This window comes from Argiope bruennichi, chromosome 9, assembly GCF_947563725.1.
Source record: "Argiope bruennichi chromosome 9, qqArgBrue1.1, whole genome shotgun sequence".
Taxonomy (NCBI): Eukaryota; Metazoa; Arthropoda; class Arachnida; order Araneae; family Araneidae; genus Argiope; species Argiope bruennichi.
The window spans coordinates 72148106-72175154 of NC_079159.1; the positions used below are offsets into that span (position 1 = coordinate 72148106).

General features: G+C 30.1%; 2 protein-coding genes across 2 annotated transcripts; both read left to right on the forward strand.

Moving 5' to 3' along the window:
* LOC129984363 (zinc finger protein 271-like) lies at nucleotides 1-26663 on the forward strand. Its single transcript, XM_056094233.1, has 2 exons — nucleotides 1-133; nucleotides 23883-26663. Exon 2 carries the CDS (start codon nucleotides 24379-24381, stop codon nucleotides 25753-25755), a length of 1377 nt encoding a protein of 458 aa, XP_055950208.1. The 5' UTR covers nucleotides 1-133; nucleotides 23883-24378; the 3' UTR covers nucleotides 25756-26663.
* LOC129984364 (zinc finger protein 271-like) lies at nucleotides 3-19192 on the forward strand. The gene is made up of 2 exons (XM_056094234.1): nucleotides 3-129; nucleotides 16646-19192. Exon 2 carries the CDS (start codon nucleotides 17140-17142, stop codon nucleotides 18430-18432), a length of 1293 nt encoding a protein of 430 aa, XP_055950209.1. The 5' UTR covers nucleotides 3-129; nucleotides 16646-17139; the 3' UTR covers nucleotides 18433-19192.
* Nucleotides 26664-27049: the final 386 nt, after the last annotated feature.

The following is a 27049-nucleotide window of genomic DNA, read 5'->3' on the forward strand; positions in this document are numbered from 1 at the left end:
CTCTTTCTCTGTGGTCTATACTAGATTCTGGAATTATTCAATACCGGTACTTCGAGTGGGGCTAAACATCGAATAAATCATAATTAATGCAATTCAATCATTGGTACATATTATGATATTAAAGTACTTGTAAGTAAGTTTCACTTGATTAATCACATTTTTAAGGATTCATTTTTTTTTAATAGAGACTAGTTTACTTTACAAATTGTATCGATGCTTTGTTGAGAATGTAATGCTTATATCTTCAGTTAATGAAAAATACTAAAATTTAGTTTATATTTTTCTGGAAATCGAAAAGTTATTTTTTGTTTTCTCCGTATTATAAATCTTTTTATGATTATTTCTGATTTTAATTTATCTTTGTAACATCATTAGAAACATATTTAAATCTAAAGCATGATATCTGAATTTCTTTGTATTGGTTAAAAATATATGAGACATGTTTAAAGATTAAAATATATACAGTGGCTCAAAAAATTGTGAGTACACTTTACTTTTACTTGATAAATCCGACTAACAATACGAATAACACCTTACCGATAAATGCAAATGTTTTTATTTTTACACTTAAAAAGTGGTTCAATTTAGAATAAAAATAAAAAAAAATCAATGAAAAACTAAATTAAAAAGTTTCAGAAGCATTTTAAATAAACATACGCAAAATTTGCCTCAAAAAGTTGAGAATACAACAATGACATTTTCGCAATATCTGGCAGAGAAAGAAAACGTCACTATTAAGTTGCATTTCTTTTGGCTTTTATAATGACCTCTTAACGTCATGGTACTGATTTGACCAATTTTTGGTGATATCTGAAGATATTTTACCCAATTCTTCAATTATTATATGGGTTTTATTTCTTATTTTGTATTTTGAACCACTTTTTCGAGTATGGCCCACGAATATTCAATGGCATTGATGTTGGGTACTGTGATAGTGTGTGTAACTGCTATTTACCATGAAAAAGGCACCACATTTTGACGTTGTGTTTCTGTTTGGGGTCGTTGCGCTACTGGAAAATGAAATTTCCATCTAAACCCAAATTTTTAGCACTTACCTTTAGATTGCTGTGTAGTATATCCAAGTAAACCATATGGTTTATAATGCCATGTATAAGAACTAAATTTCCTACCCCAGATGAATCCATGCAACCTCAAATCATGACAGAGTAGCCACCATGTTTAACTGTAGGACGTTTCTTTTTTGGATCAAAGCAGTATTAGGCTTTCCCCTTATAGTACGATGGCTGTCACTGCCAAAAATATTGAGTTTTCTTTCATTATTAAATATCTTTCTTCTAAAAGTTATTGGTCTTCAATTGATAAGTTTATGCAAACTTCAAGTGCTTTTTCTGAAATTGCAAGCTAATGAACGGTTTCTTTCTAACAATGCAATTTTTATATCCAGCTTGTCTAATGGCATTTCGCACAGTTTCAGCACTTACACTTCTTCCTATGAAATGAAAAATTCCTGCATCAAGTTGGATGAAACATATGGTCGCAGCAATCTAAAGGAAAGTGTTAAAAATTTGGGTTTAGATGGAAATTCCATTTTCCAGCAGGAGAACAACCCCAAACAGAATGCACGTAACGTCAAAATGTGGTGTCTTTTTTCATTGTAAACAGCAGTTACAAACACTACCACAGCACCCTGACATCAATGCCATTGAAGTATTATGGGCCATACTTGAAAAAGTGGTTAAAAACACAAAATAAGAAACAAAACCTATTTAAAACAAGGATTGCAAGAAGAATGAATAAAATATCTTCAGATACCACCGAAAATTGGTCGAATCAGTACCACAATGTTTAACGGCACTTATAAAAGCCAAAAGACATGCAATTTAATACTTAAACTTTCTTTTGATGCAAGATATTACAAAAATTTCATTGGGGCACTCTCAATTTTTTGAGACAAAAATTTACAATGTTTATTGAATTGCTTCTGAAACATTCTAATTTAGAAATTTTTCTTTATTTTTACCTTAAACTAAATCATTTATTTTGTGTAAAAATAAAAACATGTTTGCACTTCTTGGTAATGTGTTATTTATATTGGAAGTTGGATTTATCAAGTAAAAATAAGGTGTACTCTCAATTGTTTGAACCACTGTATATATGTTAATGAAAAAGTTTATTGAGAGAAATGCTTCTTGTGAAAAGTGTGTTTAGTATTTTCTAAATGTTTTGTGCAATATTTGGTTGATTTAAAATTAATGTTCCATTGCCAAAGTCTAAGTTTTTTCAGTAAATTTTGTGCCAGTTTAAATTCTGATGTTCTTCATTGCAATTCTAAAAATCATTTGCTACCTAATTTTGAAGTTTCTAAGATAGTGAACATTTGGCGATTGTTTGAAATAAGGGCTTGAAATTGTCAAAGCTGTTTCTTGTTATATAATGCTAGATAGAAGCATGCAGTCTACCTGATTATACCTCTGTTAAAACCTGAAAGTCATTTTGTAGCATAGCATTTTAAAATTATCCATTTGACAGCAGATAGCATGCAGATAGTACCTAAACTGTAATTGTCTTCTGATCTATAAATAATATAGGTAGAAGAGTTTGGTCCCTTTCTTAGAAATAGTAAGATCTTAGTTCAGTTAAAAGGAATTAGTATTCCATTACCATTGAAGAATTAATATTGTACTATTACTGTCGGCTGCATTTTTATAAATTATACATTGTGTATGTAAAAAAAAAAAAAAAAAAAAAAAAAATGTTACAAAACTTTTTGCAAGAATTTAAAAATATTCTGCTTTCTTTTATGTCATTTATTCAGCATCGAAATTAAATGTATTCTTTCTATTGTCATAATAAATGGCATTTAAGTATCTTCAAACAAATATGGTTTAATCAATAGTCTTGTGTATCCAATTGTAGCACTAAGAATGTTAGTCTAATATTTTTGGTTCCGAATGAAACTAATATATATATTGTTTTATTATCTTTATTAAAATGTAGTTTTTATAGAATTTTTTCAAAAAAAGTTAATGATCATAACAATAATAAAAAAAAAGATGAGCACTGTTCAACGAAATGCTCTGCTTAAGTTAAAATCTGAAAAATTTAAGAGCAGAATACTAATATTGAGATTACTATGAAGTAAAATTAATTTTCAAAGAATTTATTATTTCTTTCATTTATTTTTGTTTAATAGTATTTTAGAAAAAGTAGTGAAAATGTCATTGAAACATTTTTTTTGTAGACAAATATTAAAAAGATCTTTTTATAAAAATTATTTTTTAAACTCACTATATTCCTTCCATTGCCTCAAAAATAAAACAAAGTGTAAGGATTGGCCATGGTTCTCTCACTCCAAAGGGCAATATTCTGCCAAATTTTGCATCCAGGGTTCCAAGGTCGCCCCCAGAAAGCATTGACCGGAGGGAAAAGAGAGGGACGGGGTGCAAAGAAGCTAGGAGAGAGCACGAGAGAACGGCATGTTCAGTAGTATTTGTTGATGGTTAAGAAAATATTTCTTTAATTACCAAAGCTGTATATTTCACAACAATTAACCCATGTACATAATGTAAATTTATGTAATTGAAACTATAGCCTAGAATCTGGCGCTTGGCTTTTATTTATGCCGACAGGCAGTTGGCCATATCTACATGTAATGACAAATTAACATAACGGTCAACCTGGGCCATCGGAAAACGCGGGAATTCGTCATAGCTGGACGGGAAAAACTTTACTGGCGTCGTTGGTACGATTGAGGTAAGTTTTTGATTTCATGCACCCTCTTTAGTATTTGTTATGAATATTGTTTGTAGTGAAGTAATAGTGATCAGTAATATATTTTTAACATGACAGTGTTGTTTTAGTTGTTTTTAAAGAATATGTCAGTGTTTAATTATTAGTGCATGATATCTTGTTTTGTTTATTTTTCAAACATGTGGATTTTTTTAAAGTATATTTTGAAAGTACACTAATGCAAAAGTGTATTGTTTATGAACATGCCAGTGTTAATAAGTTTGTAACTTTTGTCAATGCATCAGCGTTTGAGAAATTTGAAGAATTAATTTGTACATCAGTACAAAAGAAAAGAAAAAGTTGTTTTCGAGACAGCGGTAATTTTGTAGAATTGGGTAGTTGCATATACTTGACAAAGTATTGTAAAACTGAAGTAGACATCTCGCTTGGTTAAGCTCTATTTTTTGTTTGTTTATTTAATGAATCGCACATCTTGTGTAACTTTAAAAGAATCTGGACTTACGATTTTTGTTAAGAAACATTGCTTGTGACAATAAGAATAATAAAAAACAGAAAATTTTTCTTGTATGCTAAACCATTTCTGTAGTGAATATTGTAATACTAGTTCGTTTTATATAATCATAACTTTTTCGTAGCATTTTGATATTGAAGCAAGTCACCAAGCTTTGATTAAATTGTGGTTATTTGAAGAACTTTTCATCGAGGGTGACTGTATTAGAATCGTATCATATTATTGTCTTTAAGAAAGAAATTTAGCAGTAAAACGGAAGCAGGAATGTGAATTGCATGTTAATAAATAATGAATGATTATTTTGAATATTTTGTTTTGTGTATCTGTATTTCATTGGTTCTTGTATAATATTTGATCTATTTTTAAACATATATTTTAATATATATGGTGTTTAAATTTGTAATTTTGAGTTCTGGGTATAATAATAATTTTTTTTGTGTGTGTGTGTATGCTTTTAGAGAAAATTTAAATTCTGAAATTAATACATGAATGAATTTACTTGTTGAATTGGCATATTGTTGAATTTGAATAAGTTTTCCGAAAAGCATTATGTTTAGATAGTATTAATAATTATCAAGGTTTAATTGTCATGTCATCCGTTGCATGCTAAAATGAGTTTAATCTATTAAAAATTCAGCGAAACTAAATTAATTCTTTTGTTGGTTGAAACTGATAGAGTATACAAGATAAATCTTACTTTTAGTGTGTGTATGTGAATGTGTTGAAATTCTGAATTTTATTTAGATTATAGTATCTTATTGGAAGGGTTATTCTCTTGAGTAATTGTTTGTTTTGAGTTCATATCATCTAAGAGGATAATTCTAATATAAATGAATTAATTGGGTTTTATGAATCTGATAAACTAATTATTTTGCCAAATATTCAGATAATTGTATTTATGCCATACAGAGTAAATATACTGCTTAATGTTTCTTTATTTGTGAATGTTTCTTAAATTCATGATGAATGTGAAAAGTTACAATTAATAATTTGTGATTGTTGCGAAAGGAATGGTAATGATCTTGTAATCTAGGGTTGATATTTGTGATGATATAAAGAGCAATATATTATATTTTTAGAATTGATCTAGGATAAGTCATTCCTTTCGCCCTCGATTGATTAATACAAGGATAACAGTTCAGGCAGATTATAGGAAAAATTTATAACTCGGTTAAACTGACTTTTTTCATATAATTCAGAATGGCTTTGTTCGGGATAGGTAAAAAGTGCGGTTTATTTGCGTAAGCGTTCGAATTAGGAGAAAATCCAGATGAAGACATGACTGTAGTAAAATTAAAGGATCTAGTAATGAAAAGCGCCCATTACGAAGAAACCTATGTGAAGGAAGTATATAAAATGATTATCAATTCAAGAATAGAGGAACAGTAAGAATATGATCTCCGGAGGTTTCAAATAGAAGCAGAGTTGCAAATCCGGTCGCGGTAGCTCATTTGAGGAAAGTATTCGTTCCAATAACACACAATATTCAAGGTACATGCCTAAGTTTGAATTGAAAGGTGGAGTTATTATCTTATATCTATCCCTATTTGAAAGACAAGCAAAGAGGATGGGAACTGCAGAAAAGAATTGGGTAACTTGTCTTATAACTCTGATGCCACCCGACATAGGCGGACTCATTGCACGAGTCCCCGAAGAAGAATTCTAAAATTATGAACATATCAAAGGCATTTTACTGCAAAGATTCAAACTAAACTCTGAAGAATTTAGACAGAAATTTGTGCTCCATCAGAGAAATCCGGACAAAACTTGGAGAGACTTTGCCTATAAGACATCAAACTATTTTACTTCTGGATTGAAGGTCTGGATATATCCGATTTTGAAAGTTTGAAGAATTTGATTATCACAGATCAGATAAAGAGTTCCCTTTGAAGTTCGGGAGCACTTTGTCGATGAATGGGGCCAAATAACAAAGCCCTATGAATTAGCCGACAAGTTAGATGAATATGAGAGTGTTCGACTAACTTACAAAAAGCTTATTAGTAACAGTTGGAAACTAGACGGAAATAGAACAGGATATAACGTTGTAATAGAACACGTTGTAATTTTTCTAGCCGTTCTTCCTCGGTTTTGGATGGTATAAGAATGTCGTCCATATAAATCAGTACAGTTCCGTCTAGCATCAAATTCTGAATCTCACATTAATGTAATGCTGAAATACACTCGGACTATTGAAAAGTCCAAATGGTACTTTAAGAACTTCCAACGGGCCATGATGTGTTACAAAAGACGTAAATTTTGTGCTATCTTTCTCTACGTCTACATGAAAAAATCCGTTTTTCAAGTCCAAAGTAGTAAATATTTTTGATTGCTCAAGTTTGTCAAGCAAATCTTCTATGAGGGGTAAAGGGCACCGATCTTTAATCATCTTTTTATTTAGCTTTAGAAAATCAATGCATAACGTATAACTATCATCCTTCTTCTTTCATAAAACAACAAATGAAGAATAATTTGAACAACTGGGTTTTATTATCCCTTCCTGTATCCATTTATCAATCTGAGTTTCAACGAATTTTTGTTCTTTAAAAGGCAGACTTCGAGGGTTTTGACTAATCGGAATATCATCGCTCAATATTATTTTCATTTGCAATTCCGCACTTTTTGTTTTGTTTGGCGAATACTTATTTAAAAGATAATTTATTTCCTGTCTCAAGGGTTTTTTTTTTTTTTTACAGGACTCCTGTTGATTTCATTATAGTTTATCGAATCCGCTAAATGAATGAAGTATGGGAGAGGATGTGTATTTATTTTATTGAAAGTCTCAGCAAAAATAAGTGCATGTCTGTCTCTTTTCAGCTCCGAGGAACGTAGTGATACGACCTTGACCTCGTTTCTCACCAGCCGGGTTGTAATTTATTTGGGCTTTTTTCCCCATAAATGATAATTTGTTTTTCTCGGAATGAAAAGCTTAGATTATTTAATACGTCCATGCCGATGATTATTTAGTTCGGCATTATTTCTAACACATACACATTAGTTGATATTACATATTCATCAATTAATATATCACAATAAAAAAAACTTACTGCTATCTCCACTTATACCAGTTAATTTCACATTATCAATCGTTAAATTAGGTTTACCAATTTTCAAATAAAAATCATAATTAATCATAGTAATATCACTTCCAGTATCAATTAATGCATCACAATTTACACCATTTATTTTAGCATTTTTACTAAGCTTATTTACAGTTTTTGGAAAGTTACAAATATACACTTTATTAGAGAGAGACACTTTAAAATCTCTTTGCGGGCAGGATACGCGAGTTCGCAAATTGTACAGACTAAGTCTATGGCAAAGGATACCGACATGATCTGATTGGTTTAAGCCTTGGCATCTTTTTGGTAATGTTTTGCACTCATAATAATGTAGTTTTCGCTTATTTGGCTCAAACCTTGTACCTTTCATTAGTTTTATGGAAGATACGAGTGAATATCAACACGATTTAATTTTTATTAATATAATTGTTTTCTCTAAATATTACTAGTAATACTACTAATACTAATTAATAAAATAATAATAAATATTACTAATAATACTAGTAATACAAGTAACTAATTTTGTTTATGCACAGACGTATAAAAACTTAATGAAAGTAATTACTCAACATATGATGCAGCAATTAAATAATTCTTATTTTTCTGTGATTTTCGTGCCTTTATTAGATAATTTATACTGTCATTGAAACTTGTTGCTGAACGTTTGTTACTTTCCCAACAACTACATATGGGGAGATGATTATTTAATGCCCAAAATGTATAAATATGTAAGCTTTAACGGAATATGTGATTTCGTAGCTAATTTATTTAGTTATATCAAAATAATATTAAGAAACACACACAAAAATGTTTTTTTAATGAATTGTAATTTTTATATTTCCTGAATTTAGGTTTCAGGATTTGATCTTTTCTGCTGTATATGTGTTCCAGATTAATATTACATGTAAACCGTAAAAAATAGGAGGGGAGATAAATTCACAAATTTTATTTATTTTTATAAAAATATATTTCGGTATGGAATCTTTTTGGCAAAACATTGCCAAAAAGATGCCAAGGCTTAAACCAATCAGAGCACGTCGGTATCCTTTGCCATAGACTTAGTCTGTACAATTTGCGAACTCGCGTTAGGTTTTATTTAAAATGAATTTAATTATCTATCACCAAAGTGGAGTTTGATATTTTTGAATTATATAAATAACTGCTCATAAATTCCAAATTTGTGTATCCACATTAAAAACTGATACACGTGGCTGTATTTATTATAAAGTTATTATATAAAAACAAACTATACATAAACAAAACATGAAGTCATACTTATTCTACTTTCAGTAATTTTTTGTTTCAGATGAATAGCAAATTTTAGGGATTTCCATTGTTTTAGAAGTGATAAATAAATTTGGTGATAGGTTTACAGGATTGAGCTTTAATCTATAAAAACTTTCCAGTATGTTCTGTTTCTATGGTTCCCACTAATTATAATTTTTCTAACATTAATAAGTAAGTTTTTTGAATTAAACATCATGCTATATCATAGTGCATTTCTTTGATTAGATTTTTTAAAAAGTTATATGTTTTTTTTATTATTATTATTATAGAAAACCAATATCTGCATCAGTTATATTATGTACTAGCCGCCTTTGGCGACCAGCCGGTTCGCCAATTTTAATGTTCGTTAAAATTTTAATAATTAAATATTTTATGCAATTCCTACTTAAATAACTTCTTCATCAATATATTTTAAAACTTCAAATTTTGATAGTCATATAATTCACTCATAATATTATAAAAGCCTTCAGTCATAACGTAATATGTATCTCCCTAATTTTCTGTTAGTTCCCATAGAATTTATGCCTTAAATTAAAGTGGAAAGGATTAATCTGCAATTAATATAATAATATTTTTTACTGAAACAAAGCATTTTTTTTATAATATGATTACTGAAAACAGTCACTGAGCGTTTAAACTTTATGGGCACTAAAGAATATCTTTCTTAATAATTTATGTAATATCTCAAGAATTTGTCAAAAAATTTTCCTAGATTCATCATGAACAGATCGATTAATTAACAATGTTTAATTTTAAATGCATCAAACACTAAGAAAATAAAACGAATCGTTTAAAATAATCGGTCGAAAACAAATAAAAAAAAAACTACTTAAAAACTATGTACTTAAAACTACAAGCATATATAAAAAATATATACCTAACATAAATACAATTTAATTATAAAAGCATACAACTAACCTAAAAATAATTTAAATCAAGTCCGCATCCTTTGATAGTAGTTGTCAAAAATCAGAACACAATGCGCATGTGTGAATTTTCATCGCCAGTTACGGTAACGAAAATGCGTGAATTTTTCTACGCCAGTTGGGGTAACGCTATGCAGATTAGAAATTTTTTAATTTCCTTTATTCTGTTTTATTTTAATTCAAAAGTACTTCAGAATGAATCTGAAAGATCGATTAATTAGCAATGTTTAATTTTAAATGCATCAACCATTAACAAAATAAACAGAATCGTTTGAAATAATCGGCCGAAAAATGTTAAGCCTAGCCTCATAAGCGTGGGGGGAAAAAACTGAAGCCTTACTCATTTGGCGGCGGGGAAAATGAAAAGATTTTTTTTTCGGGAAAGTTAGTTTTTAATTAATAATTAAAATTCTATTTAAAAATTCAAAAAAGGGACCCCAAGTGCACATTCCCGACCTCCAAGGTATGCATGTACCAAATTTGGTAGCTGTAGGTCAAACGGTCTGGCCTATAGAATGCCAACACACACACATTGAGCTTTATATAAGTATAAATTATTCATTGCCAAATTGCAGAGACTTTTGATTTTCCACTTTTGGGCTACATAGATATTTTAGCAAAGCCTTTTTCTTTGATGTATTACTAAGTTTAAATACTGTATCATCATATATTAAATATTTTGTATTTATTATGCTCTTTATTATGGGAATTAACTAGACTCTTTAATTGTTGCTTGAGAGGAAAAAATATGGTTATTATTTATATTTATAAAAATTTGAAGTTTAACATTTGTAAAAGGAAAATATTTATCTCCATATGTAATAAGCAATTTCATAAATCAATATATATTCATCTGTAAAATGTTGACAGATAAATTAGTTCATACTACCAGTGGTATGTAGTGGGTACATAAGCAATAAGTAGTTAAATATGTTTTGGTTTGGAAGTAGGTATCATTTCTTATTTCAAGATGAAGCAAAAAACTTATATGTATATGCTATGCAATATTTCTAATATTTTTTTTAATTAAAGTTTTGTCCAAATTAATAAAAAAAAAAATTGCTATCAGGATTCAGAATAAAATATTCTGGAATTTAAATGAGATGTAAAAATAATTGAAATTCTTCTTATTTGCAAATGTCATTGCTTCAAATAATTTTTAACACTGCTTATGTTATGTTGAAAAAATAATATTCAGTTTAGAACCAATGATAAAGTTATGAAATGACTAAAGTTGAATAATACGTATAATAAATATGCAACAGAAAATGAAAAAGTCTGACATCTGATAAAGCAGCTGTACTTGTATACAAGTCACATAATTCTACAGTGTGATGCATAATTCTACAATGTGATGAGGAAACAGATAGACAGAAGCAAATTTAAATTTAATGAACCAAAAAAAAAAAAAAAAATACAACTCAAGAAAATGTACAATTTTTCACAAGTGAAGAACATAGCATAGAAAAAGTCAATTCTTACAAAAAAAGACAGTTTAATGTGGCAATGAAGTAGAAAAAGCATTTTACGGCTGTAACATTTGTAATCATTAAAAATACAGAAGTAAGAAACACTAAATTTGACATTAAAAATATTTTATTACTTTTGTTATATTTCGTAATTAATAATTTTTTCCAACTGTAATATTTATATATGTATTTAAAACCATCTTTTGTAAGATTATATGTATGAAAAATTCATTAAAATATTTTTATCAAAGTTTATAATTTTTTTTATATAAAATTTAAGTTTTTTTTTTTTTTTTTTTTTTTTTGCGTCACTTTGAGATGTTGTAGTATTGAAACCAAATTAAAAAAAAATTGTTTTTTGAAATTAAAAGGCAACTTTTCCCCCACCATTACCAAGCTAAAATCTTAAAAGTCATTTTTGTTTTACCCTACTGTGCACGTTGGCATGATGCACGTTAAAATGACGAGTATCAAATCGGCGCTCCTCTAATCTAGGACGAAAATTTGGAGAGGGAACCAGATGTCCTCAGCGTCTGACAAGGTTTATATTTAAGTATTAAGTTTATTATAATCAATTCCAAACAAGTGGTACTGTAACCAGGAAGACCGGCCAAGGCCGTCACAGATCAACGGCGCCTGCACAGGATCGCTGTTTGGCATTAAGCGCACGACGGCATAGGCTGACAACGGCTCCTCAACCTGATCGTGACCTTGCTGCTGCGTCTGGAATAAGAATTTCCAGACAAACAGTATACAGACGTCTAGCAGAGAGGGCCCTTTATGCCCGGCGACCAGTTGAGTGCGTCCCTTTGACGGCATTCAACATAAAAGCCGAATGCTGTGGGGCCGAACACATCAGTGGGCACAGCAAGAATGGGGGCGTGTTCTTTTCAGTGATGACTCGAGATTTACCACACAGAGTGACACTCGTCGAATCTTCATCCGGAGAGAGGAGGAGCTCGCTATCATCCCTCCTACGTAAAAGAAATCGACAGATTTGGTGGCAGAGGAATCCTTATCTGGGGTGGAATATTGTTGGGCAGTCGTACACCTCTGCACGTCTTCGATGCGGGTACTGCCAATGCACATCGTTATAGGGATGATATCCTTGAAGCCTATGTGAGATTGTTCCGGGGTGCTTTTGGCTCAGACTTCATGTTTATGGACGATAACGCGCGTCCACACAGAGCCCAAATCGTTGATGATTTTCTTGAGGAAGAGGATATTCGACGTATGGAATGGCCCTCAAGGTCTCCGGATCTTAGTCCTACTGAACATGTTTGGGGTGGTCTCGGAGGAGTCATTGCACAGCGTAACCCCTCTCCTAATACCCTCCAAGAATTAAAAGCCGCGCTTTTGGAAGAATGGGCTTTGTTGCCCCAAGCATTTATTGACACCCTCATAAACAGTATGAAAGCTCGTTGTGAAGCCTGTATAGCAGTGCACGGTGGTCTCACTCCATATTAGACATGCTTTCCCCGAGATAAATGCTTTATCTCTGCTTCATAATGTAACACTTTTTGATATACCTTGTTTCTTAATTCCCAATTAAAATCTTTTCCATGTTGTTATGTGTCTATGTTCTTTCTTCCATCGTAGTGTACCTCTGTGCAAAATTTCGTGGCAACACAGTGAATAGTTTTTCATTTTTCGCAGATTTTATGTTTGTGACCTTAATTTTGGACATGAGTGTATATGTAATGATATTTTAAACTCTAATTTAAATTCAAATTAATTCCCAAAGTTTTATCTTAATTTAGTCCATAGTAATTTCATTCTCTTATTTCCTGATATCCAATTCCACTTTCTCTACTTAATTAATTCAAGAGAAGCTTTATAAAATTGTTGAATAGGCTAAACGCCGACACTTTCACACGCTCTGCGTAAAGGGATAGAAAACTGTCCAGTAAGCACATTCTTTTTAAAAGATCCCTGTGTTTCCCTTACTTGTGATTGACATGCGTCGGAAATCCCTATCAGGATCTTAATAATATATTAGCACTGTAAAAAAATTAGTTTCCCTATCAATATCTCATATCATATAAAACGAGAGATAGTTAATTTCTTGCTCTTCCCCACTTCTTGTCTAATCTGTTGCTGTGGGCGAACGTGCCTTGATTATGCCTTCCTGGGATGGATTAAAGCGAGTTTTAAAAATTTCAATGTCTTCGAAACTACATTCTGCTTCGCATAAAATAATGCTTACATATATATATATATATAATACACTTTATTTGCCCATTGAAAAAGGATAGTTAATTTATTTCTTCATTTCTAGTCATTTGTCATAAGTCTCCTGTGTGCGTTACGAGTCTAGTTTTTAATATATGTATATTTTCCTGCATATTTTTCTTAAAGAAAATTATTTTCATTATTTTTACGTATATACGTATTTTATAATAGAGCTTAACATAGTAAAAGAAGGTACTTTTTAATATTTTGCATAATGAATTAGTTAAATTTAATGATATATTTTTATGGAACTTCTGTAAGCTTTCATTTATTTTAACCTTTAAAATAAAAATTAATGAAAAAAAAAATTTTTTTTTTCAGGTATATTGAAAAAATGAACTGGAAAAAAAAGCGTCGCTTACAAAACAGGAAGAGGAGATACATCTGAAATTTAAATTCAAGAAAGTTTCGATCAAAACATTATGAAAATTATGTTATAATAAAAGAAATTACAAGTTATATTTCCTATTAGCAAACTGATTGACCAAGATACCATAAAGAATGTTAAGTAAAATAATAAACGCTTTATTCATCAACAAAAGCTTTGCTGTTACATGTGCTGAACGGTACAGAAGAAAAGAAGATCCTTCTGATTGGAAAATATATGTGCACTCATGTAAAATTTAGTTGTAGGCAGTTTTTCTGGCAACCGATTACGGCAAATTTGCTATAAAACACACGAATTTAAAAGGCTTTATTAAGTTTCATGAAAGTATAGTAATGAAGTGCAATAGTAAACATTTTTAGGTTAAAACAATTTCAGATGAAAGTGATGCTCGTTTATGACAGAGAAACAGTATGTGAGCGAAATGTGTAGTGAAGCGTCTTCTCTGCAGCAATATTTACAATCACATTTACATATGCACACAAACGAGAAACCGTATAAATGCGATACATGTTCTATGGCAGTTCTTGAAATAAGCACTTTAAGAAAGCATTTACTAACGCATAAAGGAGTGAAAACTTATCGCTGCGAGCTGTGCAATAACGTGTTTTCTCTGAGATCAAATTTAAAGAAACATTTACTAATACATAGGGAGAGAAACCACATGTCTGTAGTATTTGCAATAAAGCATTTTCTCAGAAGTGAAATTTAGAGACACATTTACTAACACATACGTAAGAGAAACCATATCGCTGTGACATGTGCAATAAAGCATTTTATCGAAACAGTAACTTAAAGAGACATTTACTGACACATACGAAAGAGAAACCATATATTTGCGATATTTCCAGTAACGCTCTTTCTCCGAGACGAATTTTAAAGAAACATTTAATAGCACATACATTAGTGATATCATATGTCTGTAGTATTTGCCATAAGGCGTTTTCTAATATAGTTAATTTAAAGACACATTTACTGAATCGTACAGGAGAGAAACCGTATGCTTGTGATTTATGCAATAAAGCGTTTTCTCAAAAGCGCATCTTTAAGAGGCATTTACTGACACATACGAAAGAGAAACCCTATCTTTGTCAGATTTGGAATTACGCGTTTTCTTCCAGAGGAATTTTAAAGAAACATTTAATAACACAGACGGGAGAAAAACCGTATATTTGTGATTTATGCAATAACGCATTTGCTCAAAAGCATAATTTAAAGATACATTTGCTAATACATACGGGAGAGAAATAGCATGTATGCGATCTGTGCAATAACGCGTTTTCTCAAAAGAGCATCTTAAAGCGGTTGAAACACCTGTAGCGATTTCGTAATAGCGAGGACCGAACTCGCAACAGTTGGGTTCGTAGCTGAGTAACATGACCACTAGACAAAAGTGATCACTCCTGTCTAGAGGCTGTTATCTGGCTTATAAAGCTTCATCACACACCGTAATGGATAAGGCAAAATATGAATATCAAGGTGATTGGAGGGATTCTGAAGAATCATAAGAAATAAGCAAATATTTACACTGAAGCAAGCATTTACTGATAATGAAATTCAAGATGATGAGATATTATGAAGAAGACGAAAACATACTAAGCGGCTAATAAGTGATTTTAGTGAATATTCTAAAATCATAGACACATCTTCAGAAGAATGGAAAGAAATAGATAATGTGCTTGAAATAAATGAACGCTCTGATGTTGAGAAACCTAGGTGCTAATCCGAAGTCATTAGAGGTTTTTGACATGGTGTTGAATATGAACTTACGAATTGCAATGATATCCATATGAAAAATATAATTTCAATCAATAATATGTAAAAATTATAAAATGAAACGAGTTTTTTTAAATAAAAATTAAATGGTTATTTCATGCACAGCTTTTCATTATTAAACCGTATTGGAAGGGTTAAAGGATTTACTTCTTTATTTATGGAAACAAGAAGTTGTTAAAGCATTTTAATTCTTTTTAAAATATATAATCATATTTTTCTGCAATTTTTTTAAAGCTAAAGTAAGTATTATATATAATTTTAAAAGAAAGTTTATCGAATTTTCGAAATGCAAAAACGTTAAAAAAAAAAGGTCTTTACTATACTTCAGAAGAAATGAAATGATGAGACAATTTTTTATAGCTTGACCGTTTCTGAACGCTGCTATTTTTTTCTATTAAAAATAATTCTAGAAATTCAAATAAATACAATTAAAATTTTAAAAAAACTACTAATTTAAAAAACTCTAAATTAAAAAAAAACAGAACTAAATATTAAAATTTAAGAAATGCACATTTAAAATTATTTAAAAAAATTTTGATGAAAAAACTATCTATTATTATAAAACAGAAAATATCATATGCTTTGAAAATATCTATTTTTTAAGCACCAGGTAAAAATTTGCTTAATTTTTTGACTAAGGTACTTAATGTTAGCAGCAGTTTCTCACTACGCACCCTGTGTATGTGAAGGCATTGCCGTAACTTGATATTTATGGGGTCTCTCTAATCTGTTTTTTGTTTTTGTTTTTTTTTTAACTTACAATTAGAATATCAAATTGATATTATTTGGGTTTCCAACTTCAGTTCTGATCTTGTAAAAATTTACACTACACTATATTAGTGTATAATTTTCATGAGTTTTTGAGATAAACATGATTCTTGAAAGTATCTAATTTTTAAATGTTGAGATATACAATTACATAACTTTTGTATTTCAGTTACAACACTTCGATCATTAGAACCTTTTAAATTATGTGATGTTACCTGCCGTTTAGTTGGTAACATACTAATTGTCACAAGTCTCCTGTGTGTGTTATGAGTCTAATTTTTAATATTGTTTTTAATATATGTATATTTTCCTGCATATCTTTCTTGAAGATAATTATTTTCATTATTTTTACGTATATACGTATTTTATAATAGAGCTTAACATAGTAAAAGAAGGTATTTTTTAATATTTTGCATGATGAATTAGTTAAATTTAATGATATATTTTTATGGAACTTCTGTAAGCTTTTATTGATTTTAACTTTTAGAATAAAGATTGATGACAAAATTGTTTTTTTGCAGGTATATTGAAACAATGAACTGGAAAATACTGCTTCGCTTACAAAACAGGAAGAGGAGATACATCTGAAACTTAAATTCAAAAATATTTCGGTCAAAACACCATGAAAATTATGGTATGAAAAAAAGAAATTACAAGTAATATTTCCTATTAGCAAACTGATTGACCAAAATACCATACGAAAGTTAAATAAGCGTAATAAACGTTTTATTCATCAACAAAAGATTTGCTGTTGCATGTGCTGAATGGTACAGAAAAAAAGAAGATCCTTGTGATTGGAAAATACAACGAAAATATATGTTCACTCATGTAAAATTTCATTCATAAATTTGTGGCAGAAGTTGTAGGCTGTTTTGCCGGCAACCGATAACAGCAAATTTGCTATAAAACACACGACGTTAAAAGGTTTTAGCAAGTTTCATGAAAGTAGAGTAATGAAGCACAATAGTAAACATTTTTAGGTTAATGCAATTTCAGATGAAAGTTATGCTCGTTTATGACAGAGAAACAGTATGTGAGCGAAATGTGTAGTGATGTGTCTTCTCTGCAGCAATATTTACAATCACATTTACAGATGCACACAAACGAGAAACCGTATACATGCGATACATGTTCTATGGCAGTTCCTGATATGAGCACTTTAAGAAAGCATTTACTAACGCATAAGGGAGAGAAACCATATGTCTGTAGTATTTGCCATAAAGCATTTTCTCAGAAGTTTGATTTAAAGACACATTTACTAACACATACGGGAGAGAAACCATATCGCTGCGAGATGTGCAGTAAAGCGTTTTCTCAAAACAGCAACTTAAAGGCACATATATTGACACATACGGGAGAGAAACCATATCGCTGCGAGATGTGCAGTAAAGCGTTTTCTCGAAACAGCAACTTAAAGACACATATACTGACACATACGGGAGAGAAACCATATGTCTGTAGTATTTGCAATAAAGCATTTCCTCATAAGTTTGATTTAAAGACACATTTACTAATACATACGGGAGAGAAACCATATCGCTGCGAGATGTGCAATAAAGCGTTTACTCGAAACAGCAACTTAAGGACACATTTACTGACACATACGGGAGAGAAACCGAATGTTTGTGATTTATGCAATAAAGCGTTTTCTCGAAAGAACATCTTAAAGAGGCATTTACTGACACATACGAAAGATAAACCCTATCCTCGTCAGATTTGTAATAAGGCTTTTTCTAAGATGGTTCATTTAAAGACACATTTACTGACACATACGGTAGAAAAACCGTATGTTTGTGATTTATGCAATAAAGCGTTTTCTCAAATGGACCACTTAAAGAGGCATTTACTTACACATACGGGAGATAAACCATATCAATGCGGGATGTGCAATAAAGCATTTGCTCGAAACAGCCACTTAAAGACACATTTACTGACACATACGGGAGAGAAACCTTATATTTGTGATTTATGCAATGACGCGTTTTCTTCCAGAGGAAATTTAAAGAAACATTTAATAACACATACGGGGGAGAAACCGTATGTTTGTGATTTATGCAATTACGCGTTTTCTTCCAGCGGAAATTTAAAGAAACATTTAATAACACATACGGGAGAGAAACCGTATGTTTGTGATTTATGCAATAAAGAGTTTGCTCGAAAGCTTTATTTAAAGACACATTTACTAGTACATACGGGAGAGAAACCGTACGTATGTGATTTGTGCAATAAATCATTTTCTCAAAAGGGCGGCTTAAAGCGGCATTTATTGACACATACGAAAGGAAAACCGCATGCTTGTGATTTATGAAATAATGTGTATTCTGGAAAGGAAAGTTGAAATAAAGGAACATTTATTGACTCATGCGAATGAAAAGCCTTTTGTTTGTGATGACTGTTATATGGCATTTTCGGATCAGACAACTTGTAAGAGACATTTACTACAAAATAGAAGAAACAACAAATAGACTTTAAATAGTTGTCGGCGTTGTGTTTATTACAGGTTTTTCTCTCGCAGATAGAAAATATAATTTTTTAAAATCTGTAAAATAGTTTTTACTGATGTTTTTTTTTTTTTATTATTATTATTATTAATGTCCGTAGAAGAGAAAACGCGTTCTTGAACCTGAACAATGAAGAGTATTTTGAGCAGAGGAATTAAAAAAATACTGAAAACTCAAGTTTAAGAAATCATGATTATTTATGTAATAAATAATAACGAGTTCAGCATGTGTACACCTGTAACTTGCTTATTAAAATATTTTTTGAAACTTCTTGAAGGAAACATTTTTTAATAGATACGAAAATTAAGCCGTAAGAATGTGACTTGTATTAAAACTTTTTCTGCGATAAGAAAAGAAATTACATGTAAGGAAGAGAAATCGTGACATTTTTTCCTCTCTCTCTTCTGAAGAATGATTTGAAGAATGCATTTTACTGAATACTGTAAGAACTTTCGTATTTATGAATTAAACAGTAAGATTATACGACTTTTCTGTGCAGGACATTTCCATGCCGATCATAAAACTATCAGTCAATGGTTTTTTGAAATCGGGTAGTGTCTCTGAAAATATTTACTTCTGTAAGAGGTTACAACCTTTTAAATGTTATCTAGAATAGTGAGATTTGGCGAAATTTGACATTTTTAGTACATTGTTGGATATTTAACGACATGGCTCTTTATAGAATCTCTGTAATTTCCACAGTGTGTTTGATGGATGAATTTTATTTCTATAAATTTATACAAAAATGTATGAAAAAATCAAGAATAAATATTTTTCTCATAAAATATAGTACTGTTGAAACTATAATCATATCTTCTGTATTTTAGATAACTAATATCTGAAATACCAATTTCTTACTTTATTGAAACATAACAACTTTTTTTAATCCGAAGCTGTTGCGTATCGCCATATTTCTTCTTTACTCATTTGTTTAATTTAATATCTTCGAACTCACAAATAAAGGGTATTTTATTATGGTCTTTTAACAAAACAAAAATAAGGTGTTTTTTTTCTTAAGCTTGAAGTACAATTAAGTGAGGTTAGTGGTGTTGAAATTATTTGTAATTGCATTTGAAGGATTTGATAATTGCGAAAGGGATATTTTTGAAACACCATAAATTACTTAGAACGGAAGGTATACTTTTATCAGGTGGCGTGTTACATCAACTTCAAAACATTAATTTGAAGACTATCAGTATTGTCAAAAATTTAAACTTTTCTATCTCTTTTTATATTCTCAGTTTCAATGCTGTTGCATGTTTTCTTAATTTCTGTTCTGTTAGGGATAAATTATGTATCGTTTATATAACTTCTCATTTTATATATAAAATGTAGTAATCACCGAGGCATAATGGACAATAACATTTTAATAATCTATTTAAAAATAACATTTTATGTGAACATTCATATTTCAATAAAATATGTTTTAAGTTTTTAAATACACTGCCATGTGAAATGGACGTTTTTCCAATACTCTTAAATTATGTATGTGATTCTATCACTTCCTCCTAATATTTTTCAATTTTTTTTTTTTTTTTTTTTTTTTAAATTTTTAACTTAAAGTATATTTTTCTCTGTTGTTCTTGACTAATCACTCTATTAAGTTTTTTTTGTTCAATGTGCTGCGACATATTTGAACACTCTTCAGTAAATCAACTTAAACACACATGTTAACAGACCTGAATATGTATTCAGCGATTAATGTTTGTCAAGAGTATCCTTCACATACTTTCCATATATTTATTGTTAAAAATTATAAAATCAGTCTTAAAGCAAGACAATATAGGGTTACAAAATTGCCTAAATTTATAATTATGCTGCGAAAGAAAAGAATTCGTGGGAACTATTCCAAAATAATAATCGATATTTTGCAAATGTTACTAAATATAAATATACATTAGATATTAGGAATGCTTAATAAAAATTTAGAAAAATGCTTATATTGTTTTTTTCCATATTTTAGTTATTTAGTTCTCTTTAAATGCTTTGAATTACTGTTGCAACTATCGTAAAATAAAACAAAAACTATTTTAAGAATAATATTAATTATATTTTTCAGGTGAATTACATAAAGGAAAGGAATGTTTTAAATCAGAAAGGAAACACGAAATGTTTCGTTTAAAATTATGAATGCTATTTCAAAAATTTATCTAAGAGGTTTACTTCTATGAATAAAAGTGAATGTGTGTCTTTCTTTACGTCTGTATCAGGGTGCGTAGCATCATAAAAAGTGGCGAAACTTGAAAACCATTTTTAAGCACCTTAAAAGTGCTTTTTTCCACACACACATTGAATTCAATAATTTGAAAGCGTAGTCGTGGAAGGCTTGTTAATGAGATGTACCAAGAAACGAAATCAGGAAAAAGGAAGAATTCGAACAAGGAATCCAGGGTGAAATGGGTCCAGGGGTTCCAACACATTTACTGCTCGCGAGACTTTTTTTTAACACTGTGCGTTGCCGTTATTGAAATACTGCAATAGTTTTCCAGAAGGACCAGTACGAAATATGTGTTGTGCCATACTTTTTGCTGCTCGAAAAACATTTGATTTTTTTTTTTTTTTTTTTTTTTAATTTCACAAACAGTAATCAAATTTTGAATGTTTGAGATGAAGTAGAATTTATTTCATTTATGCCAGGTATCCATTATGTGTTGTTGAAGAATGTTCAGATTGTTCCAGTCAACAGAAAATCAAAATACAGCATGATGAATTTGGTGCGCCAGAGATATATCGAACATGGTAGATGCCTCCGTAAACACACTTGCAGTGAAGCCTTCTTAGTACATTAAACATTCCATCATCTTTTTCTTTCGTTTGTTTTGGAATAATTTCTTGAACGACTTCTTAGATTGATTTTAATAGTCTTTACTGAAATGTAATAAATTGCGCTTTGTACTTACTACGTTATTTTATCGTGTAAAATCTAGTATGATGAGATTTAAATTTGAAGATATTTTTTCAGTCATGGTGATTTATATTCTTCGGGTCCAGATTCTATCGTTCTATAACGATTATTGCTTTTTTCTTTTTATAACTCGTGTAGAAATTTTGTTCCCAGAGAAATCTGTCTTTACATATAAAAGTTTGCCCAAATTGACAGAGAAGTGCGCAGCATAAACCATTTAAATTAGCAGCATGAAATATGTGTAGTTATTTTTGGGATTTAGAATCCGACTAAACAAGGATTTGTCAAAATCTTAATGAAAAGAAAACAAACAGAATTTTGATGTGTTTTTTTACCATAATATCATCGCACAAAAATGATTTTAATGTTGTGTTAAAGGCTTCAAAAATAGCTTTTTAATGATAAAAACTTTATTTGAATCAATGCATTTTTTTTAGTAACTTTTGAAAAATTAGTTTTGGACACAATTTATAACAATGATTTTTATTATGATGAAGTTGAAAACAATGCCATTGCTTCTTCGAATCGTCACGTTGCCTTATTTTACCGTGGATTAAAGTCATGGGAAAATAAAGAAAGAAAAGAAAAAAAAAAAATCTTTATTTACTTTTATATTTAAAAGCAAATAAAGCAGTTTTTAAGCATTATTAATTTAAGCAGTTTATTGAATACATTTTTTTTATTTGTAGCGATTTCGTAATAGCGAGGACCGAACTCGCAACGTTTAGGTTCGTAGCCGAGTAACAGGACCACTAGACAAAAGTGATCACTCCTATCCAGAGACTTATCTGGCTTATAAAGCTTCACCATACACCGTAATGGATAAATCTAACTTTGAATTTCAAGGTGAGCTGAGGGATTCTAAAGAATCATAAGAAATAAGCAAATATTTACACTTTACTGATAATGAAACTCATGATGGTAAAATATTACGAAAACATATTCGGCGGCTAATAAATGATTTTATTGAATATCCTAGAAATGTAGACACATCTTCAGAACAATGGAAAGAAATAGATAATGTGCCTGAAATAAATTTACGGGAGTGTCTGGTGTAAACGCTCTGATGTTGGAAAACCTAGAATCTAATCCGAAGTCATGAGATGTTTTTGACATAGGGATGAATATGAACTTATGAATTGCAATGATATCCATATCAAAAATATAATTTCAGTCCATAATATGTAAAAATTATAAAATGAAACGAGTTTTTTTAAATAAAAATTAAATGGTTGTTTCATGCACAACTTTTCATTATTAAATCGTATTTGAAGGGTTAAAGGAGTTACTTCTTTCTTTATGGAAACAAGAAGTTGCTAAAGCAATTTAATTTTTTTGTAAAATAAGTATTATATATAATTTAAAAAGCAAGTTTTTATCAAATTTTCAAAATGCAAAAACGTTTAAAAAAAAGTCCTTTACTAAATTTCAGAAGAAATTAAATGATGAGGCAGTTTTTTATATCTTGACCATTTCTGAATGCTGCGATTTTTTTCTATTAAAAAATTATTTTAGAAATTTAAATTAAAGAAACTACTAATTAAAAAAAAACTCTAAAATTTAAAAGAACAACTAAATATTATAATTTAAAAAATGCACAGTTAAAATTAATAAAAAAAATTTTGATAAAAAACTATGCATTATTATAAAACAGAAAATATCATATGCTTAGAAAATACCCATTTGTACAGGTACAAAGGTGCTTAAAAGTACTTAATTTTTGCTGCAGTTTCTCACTACGCACCCTGTGTATGCGAAGGAATTACCGTAACTTGATATTTATGAGGTCTCTCTAATCTGTTTTTTTTTTTTTAAACTTACAATTAGAATATCAAATTGATATTATTTGGGTTTCCAACTTCAGTTCTGATCTTGTAAAAATTTACACTGCACTATATTAGTGTATAATTTTCATGAGTTTTTGAGATAAACATGATTCTTGAAAACATCTAATTTTTAAATGTTGAGATATACAATTACAGAACTTTTGTATTTCAGTTACAACACTTCGATCACTAGAACTATTTAAACTATGTGACGTTACCTGCCGTTTAGTTGGTAACATACTAATTGTCACAAGTCTCCTGTGTGTGTTATGAGTCTAATTTTTAATATTGTTTTCAATATATGTATATTTTCCTGCAGATCTTTCTTGAAGATAATTATTTTCATTATTTTTACGTATATACGTATTTTATAATAGAGCCTAACATAGTAAAAGAAGGTACTTTTTAATATTTTGCATAATGAATTAGTTAAATTTAATGACATATTTTTATGGAACTTCTGTAAGCTTTTATTGATTTTAACTTTTAGAATAAAAATTAATGACAAAATTAATTTTTTTTCCAGGTGTATTGAAACAATGAACTGGGAAAAAAATGCGTCGCCTACAAAACAGGGAGAGGAGATACATCTGAAATATAAATTCAAAAATGTTTCGGTCAAAACATTATGAAAATTATGGTATGAAAAAAAGAAATTACAAGTAATATTTCCTATTAGCAAACTGATTGACCAAAATACCATAACGAAAGTTAAATAAGCATAATAAACGCTTCAACAAAACAAAACGCATCAACAAAAGATTTGCTGTTACATGTGCTGAACGGTACAGAAGAAAAGAAGATCCTTCTGATTGGAAAATACATGTTCACTCATGTAAAATTTCATTCATAAATTTGTGGCAGAAGTTGTAGGCAGTTTTTCCGGCAACCGATAAGGGCAAATTTGCTATAAAACACACGACGTTAAAAGAATTTAGTAAATTTGATGAAAGTAGGGTAATGAAGCGCAATAGTTAACGTTTTTAGGTAAAAGCAATTTCAGATGAAAGTTATGCTCGTTTATGACAGAGAAACAGTATGTCAGCGAAATGTGTAATGAAGTGTCTTCTCTGCAGCAATATTTACAATCACATTTACATATGCACACAAACAAGAAACCGTATACATACGATACATGTTCTATGGCAGTTCTTGATATGAGCACTTTAAGAAAGCATTTACTAACGCATAAGGGAGAGAAACCATATGTGTGTAGTATTTGCCATAAAGCATTTTCTCAGAAGTTTGATTTAAAGACACATTTACTAACACATACGGGAGAGAAACCATATCGCTGCGAGATGTGCAGTAAAACGTTTTCTCAAAACAGCAACTTAAACGCACATATACTGACACATACGGGAGAGAAACCGAATGTTTGTGATTTATGCAATAAAGCGTTTTCTAAGAGAGCAAATTTAAAGAAACATTTACTAATACATACGGGAGAGAAACCATATGTCTGTAGTATTTGCAATAAAGCATTTCCTCAGAGGTTTGATTTAAAGAAACATTTACTAATACATACGGGAGAGAAACCATATCGCTGCGAGATGTGCAGTAAAGCGTTTTCTCAAAACAGCAACTTAAAGGCACATATACTGACACATAAGGGAGAGAAACCGAATGTTTGTGATTTTTGCAATAACGCGTTTTCTAAGAGAGCAAGTTTAAAGAAACATTTACTAATACATACGGGAGAGAAACCATATGTCTGTAGTATTTGCAATAAAGCATTTCCTCAGAGGTTTGATTTAAAGGCACATTTACTAATACATACGGGAGAGAAACCATATCGCTGCGAAATGTGCAATAAAGCGTTTACTCGAAACAGCAACTTAAGGACACATTTACTGACACATACGGGAGAGAAACCGAATGTTTGTGATTTTTGCAATAACGCGTTTTCTAAGAGAGCAAGTTTAAAGAAACATTTACTAATACATACGGGAGAGAAACCATATGTCTGTAGTATTTGCAATAAAGCATTTCCTCAGAGGTTTGATTTAAAGACACATTTACTAATACATACGGGAGAGAAACCATATGTCTGTAGTATTTGCAATAAAGCATTTCCTCAGAGGTTTGATTTAAAGACACATTTACTAATACATACGGGAGAGAAACCATATCGCTGCGAAATGTGCAATAAAGCGTTTACTCGAAACAGCAGCTTAAGGACACATTTACTGACACATACGGGAGAGAAACCGAATGTTTGTGATTTATGCAATAAAGCGTTTTCTCAAAAGAACAACTTAAAGAGGCATTTACTAGTTCATACAGGAGAGAAACCGTACGTATGTGATTTGTGCAATAAATCATTTTCTCAAATGGGCGTCTTAAAGCGGCATTTATTGACACATACGAAAGGAGAACCGCATGCTTGTGATTTATGAAATAATGTGTATTCTGGAAAGGAAAGTTGAAATAAAGGAACATTTATTGACTCATGCGAAGGAAAAGCCTTTTGTGTGTGATGACTGTTATATGGCGTTTTCGTATCAGACAACTTGAAAGAGACATTTACTACAATAGAAGAAACAACAAATAAATAGACTTTAAATTGATGTCGGTGTGGTGTTTATTAGAGGTTTTTCTCTCGCAGTTAGAAAATATAATTTTTTAAAATCTGTGAAATAGCTTGTACTGATGTTTTTTTTTTTTTTTATTATTATTATTATTAATGTTCGTGGAAGAGAAAACACGTCCATGAACCTTAACAATGAAGTGTATTTTGAGCAGCGGAATTAAAAAAATACTGAAAACTCAAGTTAAAGAAATCATTATTTATGTAATAAATAATAACGAGTTCAGCATGTGTACACCTGTAACTTGCTTATTAAAATATTTTTTGAAACTTCTTTAAGGAAACATTTTTGAATAGATACGAAAATTAAGCCGTAAGAATGTGACTTGTATTAAAACATTTTCTGCGATATGAAAAGAAATTACATGTAAGGAAGAGAAATCGTGACATTTTTTCCTCTCTCTCTTCTGAAGAATGATTTGAAGAGTGCATTTTACTGAATACTGTAAGAATCTTCGTATTTATGAATTAAACAGTAAGATTATATGACTTTTCTGTGCAGGACATTTCCATGCCGATCATAAAACTATCAGTCAATGGTTTTTTGAAATCGGGTAGTGTCACTGAAAATATTTACTTCTGTAAGAGGTTACAACCTTTTAAATGTTATCTACAAGAGTGAGATTTGGCGAAATTTGACATTTTTAGTACATTGTTGGATATTTAACGACATGGCTCTTTATAGAATCTCTGTAATTTCCACAGTCTGTTTTATGAAGCATGAATTTTATTTCTATAAATTTATACAAAAATGTATGAAAAAATCAAGAATAAATATTTTTCTCATAAAATATAGTACTGTTGAAACTATAATCATATCTTCTGTATTTTAGATAACTAATATCTGAAATACCAATTTCTTACTTTATTTAAACATAACAACTTTTTTTAATCCGAAGCTGCTGCGTATCGCCATATTTCTTCTTGACCCATTTGTTTAATTTAATATCTTCGAACTCACAAATAAATGGTATTTTATTATGGTCTTTTAACAAAACAAAAATAAGGTGTTTTTTTCTTAAGCTTGAAGTACAATTAAGTGCGGTTAGTGGTGTTGAAATGATTTGTAATTGCATTTGAAGGATTTGATAATTGCGAAAGGG

What these genes read in the sequence shown, in the direction of transcription:
- LOC129984364 (XM_056094234.1), top strand. Translation starts at nt 17,140, where the DNA reads ATGACAGAGAAACAGTATGTGAGCGAAATGTGTAGTGATGTGTCTTCT.
- LOC129984363 (XM_056094233.1), top strand. Translation starts at nt 24,379, where the DNA reads ATGACAGAGAAACAGTATGTCAGCGAAATGTGTAATGAAGTGTCTTCT.